General features: G+C 41.4%; 1 protein-coding gene across 2 annotated transcripts in view; it reads right to left on the bottom strand.

Annotated features, from left to right (window-relative positions):
* DNAAF11 (dynein axonemal assembly factor 11) overlaps window positions 1-12,430 on the bottom strand; it is a 61,152-nt gene that overhangs the window by 31,263 nt on the left and 17,459 nt on the right. For both annotated transcript variants that reach the window (XM_075211694.1, XM_075211696.1), the window contains exons 6-9: window positions 8,174-8,356; window positions 2,709-2,786; window positions 2,010-2,075; window positions 80-149 (exon numbers count right to left, since the gene is read on the bottom strand). In XM_075211694.1, coding sequence (XP_075067795.1) covers window positions 80-149; window positions 2,010-2,075; window positions 2,709-2,786; window positions 8,174-8,356 — 397 coding nt within the window. The remainder of the gene's footprint in view (window positions 1-79; window positions 150-2,009; window positions 2,076-2,708; window positions 2,787-8,173; window positions 8,357-12,430) is intronic.

Genomic DNA, 12,430 nt, shown 5'->3' with positions numbered 1-12,430 from the left:
TCAGGAAGACCTGGCTGCTGGGCCTGGAAGTTTCATAAATACAGATGAACAATAATGGGTCTACTTGCTTTGCAATTACCTTATTTTTAACCAACACTCTTATATAACTGGGTTGAACATCAACATCAACCAGGGAGGTGTCCATATGCCTGAGAATGAAATAATACAATTTGTTAGACGTGTGTTCTATAAGATAATGATAAACAGATGTAGATGCACATTACTCCCTGATTACCAGTAATACATTTCCCTATAATTCACTTTGTAATTCATGGGCTAATTAATTAACAAATGTCTGTTATATATGTATCTTATTTGACTAATTAATTGTGGATGCTATATATTTGAGATCTTCCACAATTTCCTTTATGCATACTATTGTGACCTGTTAAAGAGATATTTGCGAAACGCGTAGTCTGAGTACATGATGATGTTTGGCCTGTACCTACTGATGGCGGAGCTCACATACAATTTATATGATCTTCACTTAGTTTTTTTAAATCAAATCCTTTTATTTAAAGTTTCACATTTCATACATGAAAGAAAAAAAAACAACCTACTTCCTAAAACAAAATGCTAACTAAATAAAGCCACAATTAACCAATACATAGTAAAACGGTAATTGGGTGATGTGTTAATGGGCAGCACAGTGGCTCGGTGGTTAGCACTTACAGCACTGGGGTCATGAGTTCAATTCCCGACCATGACTGTGAGGAGTTTGTATGTTCTCCCCATGTTTGCGTGGGTTTCTTCCGTGTGCTCCGGTTTCCTCCCACACTCCAAAAACATTCTGGAAGGTTAATTGGCTGCTAGTCTCTAGTCAGTGATGGGCAAACTTTTTCAGGAGCGGGCCAAATAATAATAATAATTTATTAAAAAATTTAAATATCGAAATACATAATACAAATGTATTGAATGGAACGGGAGGGTGTTATACAGCAGTGTTACCTCTATAAGTGCAGCGATCATACAGACACAGCACTTATTACAGCTGGTTGTTGCAGATCAGTCTTTCTGGTGAGCCACTAACTGACAACACAGCAGCCAATCGAAATCCGCCTTAGTATATGGCCCAGCCCATCTCTTCTCACATGACTTTCAGCCATTAGGGGGCGGGCAGGTGTTTGAGTGATTGACATACGAAGTGTCCTTTTAGGAAGGAGGATGAAGTGTAATGGAGGAAAAGCTGGGAAGGCATAAAAATGAATGTTCTGACACACAGGGTCGGCCCTAATAATTTTATGCATATTTTAATGAAATTTTTTAAAATATTGGCGGGCCGGATAGAACCTCTAAGTGGGCCGGATCTGGCCCGCGGGCCGTAGTTTTCCCATCACTGCTCTAGTCTGTGTGTGTGTCTATGTGTGTGTGTGTTAGGGAATTTAGACTGTAAGCTCCAATGGGGCAGCACTGTACAGAGAGTACAGCGCTGCGGAATTAGTGGCGCTATATAAATAGATGATGATGTGTTACAAGAACCCAAAATAACGTGATAACAAGTAAACCCATGAGAACTGGCAGAGCACCTAGAGCTCCTACAGGCAGAAATCACAGTGCAGTAAGCGTTGCTCATGTGTAACTTTGTGGCCCCAGGGTCATGGAGGACTCTCAGAGAGAACAATGTTTCCCACAGTACAGCAGTGATGCTCATGTTTACCGGTACTCATCCAGCAGGGCATGTCCCCAAGGAATCATTTAGTCAAAGTCGTTCGACAACAAATCGTACAGCATATCTGGACTGAGCCCGCCTGGACCATACTTTAAAAATTACGGCCTGGATATCTCATAGGCCGAATTCCCATGAATATTGGTTCAGCGCACAACATGGCTGACTACCACCTGCTGACAATTCCACAAACTGGCTAATGAAACATTGTTATTCATCATTACAAGGTCTGTGTTTAAATAATAATCTAATTATATGGATTTGTCCTGGTCAGGAGAGCCAGTGAACTTCTTGAGGCCCCCTGCCACCAATATAGCATTGCTCGAGATCCCTTTAAACATACCTGTAGATGGCAAGGTCCAATATGAACTGATTATTCTCTTCATCATCAACCAAAGAGAAATCCAGCCTGTACATAAGAGAAAGTATAATAAATATGGAGAGATATGGCGTTTGTAATTGTACTTTATAATTGGCTGCTATTAAACTAACCCTAGTCTGTGTGTGTGTGTGTGTGTGTGTGTTTGTGTGTGTATGTTAGGGAATTTAGACTGTAAGCTTCAATGGGGCAGGGACTGATGTGAGTGAGTTCTCTGTACAGCGCTACGGAATCAGTGGCGCTATATAAATAAATTAATCAGAGTCTGAGGTTCCAGCAATTAGACCGGAAGCTTAAATGTGCCAGACATTTAAAATAACTAATTAGTGTCTTACATAGTCACTCCACAATGAATACATGTACATTTTACTAATATTATTTTCCGTGTGAATAGAAATGTCATCTCACAGAGAGAAGCAGAGACTCTTCCACATCAGTGTCTCCGATGAATGATAATTCTCAGGTTCCTGGTTTCCAGGGCACAGCTATAATTAACAGGGACATTCGGCAGACACGGGCTGCAGCAGATTTTTTACAGATCTGTCAAATGTGGGATTTTTTTTATATAAAATATTGTGAAATCGCTTCTGAACACAACAGGCGCTTATTAAAACCAGGGAAAGTAGAGCGTTTTCTGCAAACTTTGTATCTGTAGTCACCTACTTGGGCTCGTTAACATTCAGAGCGCGTCCGTCCGCTGTGATTAGAATCCTCTGAGGTTTCACTCTCTTCTGCTCTTCACTGAAGCAAAAACAATGAGATACTTACAGAAATAAAATGATACATTACATTACAGGCTTATGATCACGAACTATACACACACACACAAACACGGACACACACACGCACACAAACACGTATTTGTTTCATTAAGTTATTGTTTAGATATTAATTCATCTGTTCATGTCCTTATGCCATTATTACCGATCACATCATTGTTCTGTGTTTTTCATCAAGGATTTTCTCCCATTCAGGCAGACAGGTTTATTTTGTTTGCCCTTGAATACGACATCATCAGATCTGCTGTGCGCAGTTTACAATTCTACAAAGAGAGCAGTTGAGTGTTGTATCCAAGGGCAGTGCAAATAAACAATTAACAGAAGGCAGCCAAAAGGTAAAGCAATGCATTACGTACAAGTTGCACAAAGGCATGAACAAAGCAGTGCATTCAATTTGTCTGAAGATGCAAAATCTTTTTAGTTGGATCTTGAACAGCATGTACTTCTTGCAAGTCACATGTAAAATATTACAATTTCCTTGTTCTATTCCAGTACATGGAAGTGAAGGAAAACAATGTCTGCCTAGCTGTGTGTGATGGTTATAGAGGTGCAAACACAGTCATGCTGCACTTTTCCATAAGCTGCATGTAATGTACATTGCAACTAAACACTGGCAGGGATAGATTTATTACGTTGTCTCATAATAAATGAGTCGTTGGAACTGGAGACTCAGGTTTCTAATAGGATGATTTATCAAAAGGCGAAAAGCTCTATTGCCAGCAGTATCATCATCATCATTTATTTATATAGCGCCAGCAGATTCCGTAGCGCATTACAATTGGGGACAAACAGTTATAAAACAATACTGGGTAATACAGACAAAGAGGTAAGAAGGCCGTGCTCGCAAGCTTACAATCTATGGGACAATGGGAGTCAGACACATGAGGTTAAATCTACATCCTGCATATTGGTCCAAGCAGAGTGCAAAGGTAAAAAGTGATTATTGGGCTGTATGATCAGTCACACAGCAATGTTGGTCTTGGGTCAGAGGGTTGTTGTCTTGTGTTAGCTGTGTACATTGTGGTAATGGAGTAACCTAGGCAGATTAAGATGGTGGTTGAGGAATATTATAAGCTTGCCTGAAGAGGCAGATTTTTTTTTTTTTCAGAGAACACTTTGAAGACTAGAGGAAAGTCTTATTGTGCGAGGGAGGGAATTCCACAAAGCGGGTGCAGCCTGAAAAAAGTTCTGTAACCGAGAATGGGAGGATGTGATGAGAGACGCAGATCTTGTGCAGAACGGAGGTGTCGAGTTGGGAGGTATTTTGACACAAGTGAGGAGATTTATGTCAGTGCAGTTTTGTTGACGGCCTTAGGCTTATACGTTACCTATATACCTGAGAAGACAGCCAATGAATACACTAGGTGACATTATTGAGGAAACCATTTTGTGGCTGTAACCATATACCTGAGAAGGTGGCCAATAATTTCCCTAGGAACCGGTGACATCACTGAGGGACAGTGTGAGGTCACTGGTTCAAAAAAATTAAAACTGGTTTGCTGGGACACGGCATCTAATGTGTCACATGCGATACTGTCTCTTTGGACCTCGAGTGGCTCTAATCTTTACCATGTTATATTTTAATAAATTTTACACTTTTTTTGCATTTTAAATCCTCGTCTTGAATAAATATAAACTTATAGCCCAGAGAATATGAATGGATGATAACAATGTAATTTATTATGCAGAACAAGGTGAATATTCTAATGCAGTTGTTCAAAAATAGAGATAAATCTGGTACCGATGGCAACTATGAATATTGGTTTAACCCACAAAATGGCTGCCTCCATGGCTGTGTCACAGAATGTCTGGGAAATCCCCGAATTTTGTCAGTGAACTGGGCGCTCAATGACTTGTTTGCGGCTTTTCACCACAGGGGTGGGGCAAAAGTTACGTGAATCACTGTGTCCCGCCCCCAACTGCAATATGAGCTTTCTATTGGCAAACATCACCACTCTTTACTAAAATCTACCACATCATGTCTCCTAAGTATACACAAGAACTGATAACGCACTGGTGTTTCATTACATGAACAATGAATTCAGTTTCCTGTGTGAAAACATGCGCATGCATACAATAAATGAAAAGCTGATGAGGTATAAATGAAAACTGTGTCACAATAATAAAATACTAGCAGCGTAAGACGCACCACTGATCACTACAGCATAATAAATCACACAACTTCTTCGTTTGCCAGCAGCTACTTCCTAAACAACAGAAATGTCACTCAGCAACGTAGGTTTTCAATGTAAAAAGTGTCGCTCTAGGGAACGAAGTTAATCATTACTTGTGAGAAGTCGGAGTAAATAGCTTTTTTATTGTCTCCATCTACTAATAAAAACGGAACTCTGTGTTCAGAAAAAGAACAAGTCTTAACTGTTATTTTTTGGCTACATTTCATATAAGTAATCTCAAATAACCTTTCTGGTCTGTGTCTAGACCCAATACTGCAGGAAGCATTCACTGGGGAAAATTACGCTACCCAGAATTCATCAGTCCACACTCCCATGCTGGAGGGAGTACTGTTACAGAGCTAGGACTGTCAATCAAGCCCCGCTTCCAGGCAGCACCAATAGATTCATGAAAACTGGATCTAATAGCAGGGTTTGTCTCCGATACTATCACATCCAGTTTATACTAGATAAATAAGTTCTGGCAAATAGGACAGATCCTTCAGAGTCACAAGTGACATTATAATGTTTTACATGGGCACAGATTTGCTGTGGCATATTTCTATTTCTCCTCCAACACTGTAGCCAGTTATGGGCTGAAGTCCACAAATACTGCAAGACGGAATCCATGATGATTGGCCTATGTGATTACTGTGTGCTTCCTCCTTCATTCATTATGTGATCACCGTGTGCTTCCTCCTTCACTCATTATGTGATCACTGTGTGCTTACTCCTTCATTCATTATGTGATCACTGTGTGCTTCCTCCTTCATTCATTATGTGATCACTGTGTGCTTCCTCCTTCATTCATTATGTGATCACTGTGTGCTTCCTCCTCCATTCATTATGTGATCACTGTGTGCTTCCTCCTCCATTCATTATGTGATCACTGTGTGCTTCCTCCTTCATTCATTTGAAAGGAACAAGGTGAAAGCAGAAATGAGAGGTTTAGGAGCAGACTGTCTCCTCCTTGTAAACTTGTCACTGTGCTCCTTACACGCACTGCCTGAAAGAGGAAGCACACAGTTATCCATACTTGCCACTTTTTCCTCGTTGGCTTCAGGGAGATCCAGGGGGAGGTGGGTGTACAGGGGCAGGGCTTGACGAATCGCACAATATATGCGTCATTAAACTCCACCCTCTGCCACTTATCTATTGCGGGGGCGAAAAAAGGGAGGTTGCCCTGTTCTCTCGGGAGCCTGGGAGGTCTCCCAGAAATGCGGTAGTCTTTCGGACATTCCGGGAGAGTAGGCAACTTTGCATTAAAGAAAAGCAGTTAATGAATCTCTAGAGACTGAAGTGTCTTTTACATTTCTGTCTCCATTACTGAAGTCATGTTGTCTTACCTGTCAGTCTTTGATTAAATCTTGGTCTCCATGAAAATGGCCACCTCCATAGGAATCAATACATGGACATAGGACACAATTTCTGAATTGTGTCAGGGAGTATCCCTGACATTCATGGAGAGTTGGCAAGTATGCAGTTATCACTAAGACCAATCACTATGTACTTCCTCCCACTATCTGTGAGCAGCGAGGTAGAGGACTAGTTATGGTGTGGGTGGTGCAGTAGTATGCAGAGTTGCATAGAGAGAACAAAGCTAAAATGTAAAGCAAGTGTATTGTTTTTCCCATAAAGATAAATTAAATTTCCCTTCTGCTTCCCAATGCAAACAAACTGTCCCAAATGTGCTGCCACCTGATGGGAGGCGGGGGGGGGGGGTCAGCTTTCTTCATGGCAGAAACACTCATGACTATAGTAGGTAGCAGTTCTGTCTCACAGCACTGGGTTCATGAGTTTGAATCCTGACTATGGCCTTAAGGGTGAGTTTGTATGTTCTCCCCGTGTTTGCGTGGGTTTCCTCCGGGTGCTCCGGTTTCCTCCCACACTCCAAAAATATACTGGTAGGTTAATTGGTTGCTATTAAATTGATCCTAGTAGTCTGTTTGTTTGCGTGTTAGGGAATTTACACTGATTAGAGTTCTCTGTACAGCGCTGCGTAATTAGTATCGCTCTATAAATAGTTGCTGCTGGTGATGATGATAGTTCTCTTTTTTGATAGAAAAAACGCTGCTCCCATCCGGGCCAGCGCTAGCATTAATTAGGAGAACTAAGGAGGTCAACTAAATTGCCAACATTTCTATAATGCCTCAAACACCAAATAAGTGCCATCTTTACACTCTCATTTAAATTAAACACACCACTTTCCTCTTTGACAGACAGTGCGGGAGCAGGGGTATTTTAATTATTTAAATGAACTTGACCGCACCCTGCCAATTCCTATCACTTGCCGCTGGACACTGTTCCTCTGTGTCAGTATTGGTAATAAGCTGGGAGTCACCGCGCTGTGCCGCACTACCTATCACTTAGCACAGGTAGCACGGACGCAGACGCTCCCCTCTTCAGCCTCATCCCCCCGCTTGCTCCATACAAGGTAAGAAGAGTTAGGATGGGTGCTGGCAGCGCACACTTTAGGTGAAATCTTTCGGGTACCCAGGATCCTTTCACCAGCCCTGGTTAACACTGAGCAGTTCATAGCTTCGGAACGCTCCGACTAACACACAGCAACAATATGAACGTTCAGTTATATTAAGTACAATAGAGGAATCAGGATATATATGTACGTATGCCAGTTCTGACTGCAAGTCCCTTTTTCTATTGCAAATAAAGTAGAGTGCATGTCCATCCTACTAACAGATCTCATCATAATTTATTTATATAGCGCCACCAATTCAGAAGCGCTGTCCAGAGAAAATTTATCATTCACATCAGTCCCTGCCCCATTGGAATTTACTATCTAAATTTCCTAACACACAGACTAGTGTTAATTTTTGTCAGCAGCCAATTAACCTACTACTATGGTTTTGGAGTGTGGGAGGAAACCGTAGCACCCGGAGGAAACCCACAAAACGACGAGGGAGAACATACAAACTTACACAGATAAGGTTCCCAGAGCTGCAAGGCAGAAGTGCTAACCACTGAGCCACCGTGCTGCACGTCCTGTACCTATCTGCTCTCTCACTCCTCCTTTTCTCGCTGCCAGACTGTTACACTGGATTATGTGCCATTATTTTAAATACATTTTGCAATTGGTCCAATCCTAAACACTTAACCACTCTACATGTTCCAAGGCTACGATCTCCGTTATACAAGATAATGATTCACGGTTCTTCCTTACCTTGAGCTCTCTTTAGATTTGCGTTTTTCCTCAATGTATCTGTGCGTCTCTAATCTACTTTCTGGCGTGTACAACGATGGCTGCTGCCAAAAGGCTTTGTCTTCTTCATTGTCGTCTATTCTCACCTCCCGGCCTCCGGGGTTCATCTCAGGACAGTTTTCTTTGTTTTCAACACATTCTGGTCTGAACAAAAATGTTTAAAACATGTAGTTTGTGAACTGGTTTAATGGAAATATACTAGGGAAACAAATAAAATAATAATTTTACGCATTGTCATATATGTATCACAGAATTTATTCTTTCATTCCGGGACACTGCAGGATTCCGGACTTCTGGCAGAGCAGGAACCGGTTCACTTTCTTCTGATTCCAAGAATCAATGCTGAGTCACCTCGCTGCGTGATGTGAATCGCATCGTTGTGCGCTGTGGGGCAGGATGACACAAATTGCATCATGACACCCCCTGCACTTGTCCCTTGGACCCCCCCCAGGACCTCGATGTTCTCACAAGAGAACATACAGTACAAAAAGATCAACATTAATTAAAATAGATGCCTATATATATCTACGTGTGATATACTCCCTGTAGGGATAAGCTGAATATAGGTAGTTAATCTAGACGTTTTGGGAATAACCATGAACCTGCCAGTGTCAAACCTCCACTTATTATGAAGCTTGAAATATGACAATCTGTACCAGGGGTCCTAACCGTTTTGACATTCCATTACAATGACTCCACACCACTAGACACTATGGGGTATATTTACTAAAATGTGGGTTTCCAAAAGTGGAGATGTTGCCTATAGCAACCAATCAGATTCTAGCTGTCATTTTGTAGAATGTACTAAATAAATGGCAACTAGAATCTGATTAGTTGCTATAGGCAGCATCTCCACTTTTTCAAACCGGCAGTTTAGTAAATATACCCCTATTAGTACAAGCTGAAGCAATTATCTGGCTTCTGTAATTAGTCCATTCCAGGACTACGGCAATATTGCACCGATACTTTTTCAGATTAATAGTTCTCATATGTACCCGTTCTGGAGCGGGGTACAACACCAGCCGCATTAGATGGTGTTCGCACAAGAGCTGTGCTCATGGTCATTAGATAGTTTATGAAAGTGCTATAGGATATAGGCAGCTATTGGGAAACAAGCGCCCTCAAGTGGGTTGACGAGAAACATTGGCACAGATAACGGCTTACAGTCTAAATTCCCTAACACACACAGACAGACTAGGGTCAATTTGTTAGCAGCCATTTAACCTACTATTATGTTTTTGGAGTGTGGCAGGAAACCGGAGCACCCAGAGGAAACCCACGCAAACACAGGGAGAACATACAAACTCCACACAGATAAGGCCATGGTCGGGAATTGAACTCATTACCCCAGTGCTGTAAGGCAGAAGTGCTAACCATTAGCCACCGTGCTGCCCATGGTGATGATAATCTCACTTCCTGAAGATAATTCTCCTACATACAAACACGGTGCACTCAATCAGCCAAATCCTCAGAGAATCCACCACTGGCTTTCTCCTCACCCAATTATGAGAAACAGTAATATTAAATATTTATCTGTTGTAAAGGATGTCAACTGTAACACTCGGCCTATCCCTAATGTACAGCTACAATGGTGCTTCAAAATCGATTTCTTCTTTGCAAATGTAACCGAATCTGTTTCTAGAGAGAGAGGTGTCCTGTGATAATGAAAATCAGGATTTCACAACAGGAAACAGTTAATTGATCCAAATAGATTGTACTTTTTCATATTTATTTTTGCTGTATGGGGTGTTTAGATAAATCGAACTTATCATTGTCAATGTTTAAAACTCCTTTCTGCTCAGTCTCAGAACCGGTGTTGCTCTATCTCACTCACACTACCAGCCGTAGATTAGTATAAACTCTCTAATATGTAGCGGACAGCTCTGATGATGAAAATAAATGAACAGTACTGGGGACACCGGTAATTATAGTTACAAAGGTCAATTGGACAGCTGAACATAATATATAGTATTCACATTTTACATGGTAAAATGTAAAAAAAAAAAAAAAATACAAAAAGGTCATTGTTTAACAAATTTCTGATATCAAAATTAATTTGCCCATGTTTTCCTTGTATGAAACATGTTACAAAGTGCCCAACAGAGTACTATGGTGACATAATGGTCAGTTTGGGACTGGCTACAGTGTCATGTACTAAGTAGGTAGAAAAATAAATCAACAGGATAGCTTGCTATATAAAAAATGTATATAATAATAATTTGCATTCAGTAGCAAAGAAAAAAAAAAAATAATAAAAAAAAACAAACACTCTCCCTGCAGACCATAGTTAATAGAGTTTGGCAGACCCAGCAAATAGAGTACATGAGCAGTATCATCTGCAAGTCCTCGAGAGCCTTCACCAGGGTTTGGGGCCCGTGGCTGTCCTTTATGCAGGCTCGCTCACCTTTCACATAACTATTACTATCTCTCCCTCCTCTCTAGCTTCTCATGTCATCATCATCATCATAATTTATTTATATAGCGCCACCAATTCAGAAGCGCTGTCCAGAGAAAATGTATCATTCACATCAGCCCCTGTCCCATTGGAGCTCACAGTCTAAATTCCCTAACACAGACACAAACACACAGACAGACAGACTAGGGTCAATTTTTGATAGCAGCCAATTAACCTACCAGTATGTTTTTGGAGGGTGGGAGGAAACCGGAGCACCCGGAGGAAACCCCCGCAAACACGGGGAGAAAATACAAACTCCACACAGATAAGGCCATGGTCAGGAATTGAACTCATTACCCCAGTGCTGTGAGGCAGAAGTGCTAACCACTGAGCCACTGTGCTGTAACTCACATTGGATCCAGCTACCCTTTTTCTCCCCTCTCTCTATATCACACTCATTCTCTCCCTTTTTCTTCTTCTCTTCCCTCTGTATGGAAATCCGTCGCTCACTCTCTCTTTTCATCTATACATGTATGGTGAGTACTATCTCTATGCTGGTCGTAGACCCTGTTTACTTATCTTGTTATTTTCAATCTGTGTACTTATAATGTCAACTATTTCGCATGTGACCTTGCAAAAATAAAACAGAATTTTTTTCATTTATTTTTTTAAAAAAACACCTTTCAAAAATGACCATTATATTCTGGCGGATCTCTCCTTTTAAAAAATAGAAGAGTCTTTAGATTTATATATGAGAGAGTTCAGTATTTAAAGAGACCAGTAAGACCAGCTCTGCGTATACATCATCATTGTGCGAGTAGCATCATGATGGATAAAAGCTGCTCCACCTCTGCAAGATTTACTGCTGGCTGAGTGCGCTGTAGGCGCTGGGATTAATGTGACCCAACGTTAACTGAAGCTCAGCACCAAGGAAGACGGATGGACGGGTCAAACTGACTAATAATAGTATTCACACACTCACAGTCTCTAATAACCGCACTCTAATATGTTACACATTTGCAGTCTCTAATTACTGCACTCTAATAAGTGCCAAGTGCAAATAAAACTTCAAATAAGGGGAACATGGTGGAGGCTGAAGAAAGCAGACAGTTAAAATACAATATGTTTAAACCATGTTAAAATCATTTTAAAGGGACTCTACCCTGAAGGCCAAGTCTGGACTTTCAGTTCCAAAGCGCGAACTGGGAAAGACTGACCCGCGGAACTCTTGCCACCCTACTTAGTATCACACCGCTGCCTCAGATACATATGGTTTCATTAAACTGCAGTGATTATTCATTGCAATAATTGAAGAAGAAAACAAAAAGAGGGGTCTAAGTATAATGAGTGAACTTACAACAGTTAGCGTAGAGTAAATTCCAAAAATTTGCACTGTGAATGTCCACAAATACTGCACTTGGATATGATGCGTATCTGACACCTGTGATACATTACTGAAAGGTGGAGGGGAGGGAACGGGCGATCTGACACTTGTGATACATTACTGGAGAGGTGGAGGGGAGGGAACGGGCGATCTGACACTTGTGATACATTACTGAGAGGTGGAGGGGAGGGAACGGGCGATCTGACACTTGTGATACATTACTGGAGAGGTGGAGGGGAGGGAACGGGTGATCTGACACTTGTGATACATTACTGAGAGGTGGAGGGGAGGGAACGGGCGATCTGATACTTGTGATACATTACTGGGAGGTGGAGGGGAGGGAACGGGCGATCTGACACTTGTGATACATTACTGGAGAGGTGGAGGGGAGGGAACGGGCGATCTGACACTTGTGATACATTACTGGAGAGGTGGAGGG

Source organism: Mixophyes fleayi, chromosome 5 (genome assembly GCF_038048845.1).
Source record: "Mixophyes fleayi isolate aMixFle1 chromosome 5, aMixFle1.hap1, whole genome shotgun sequence".
In the NCBI taxonomy this organism is placed as follows: Eukaryota; Metazoa; Chordata; class Amphibia; order Anura; family Limnodynastidae; genus Mixophyes; species Mixophyes fleayi.
The sequence above is the reverse complement of the archived record's forward strand: the minus strand, read 5'-3'. Positions and strand labels throughout refer to the sequence as shown.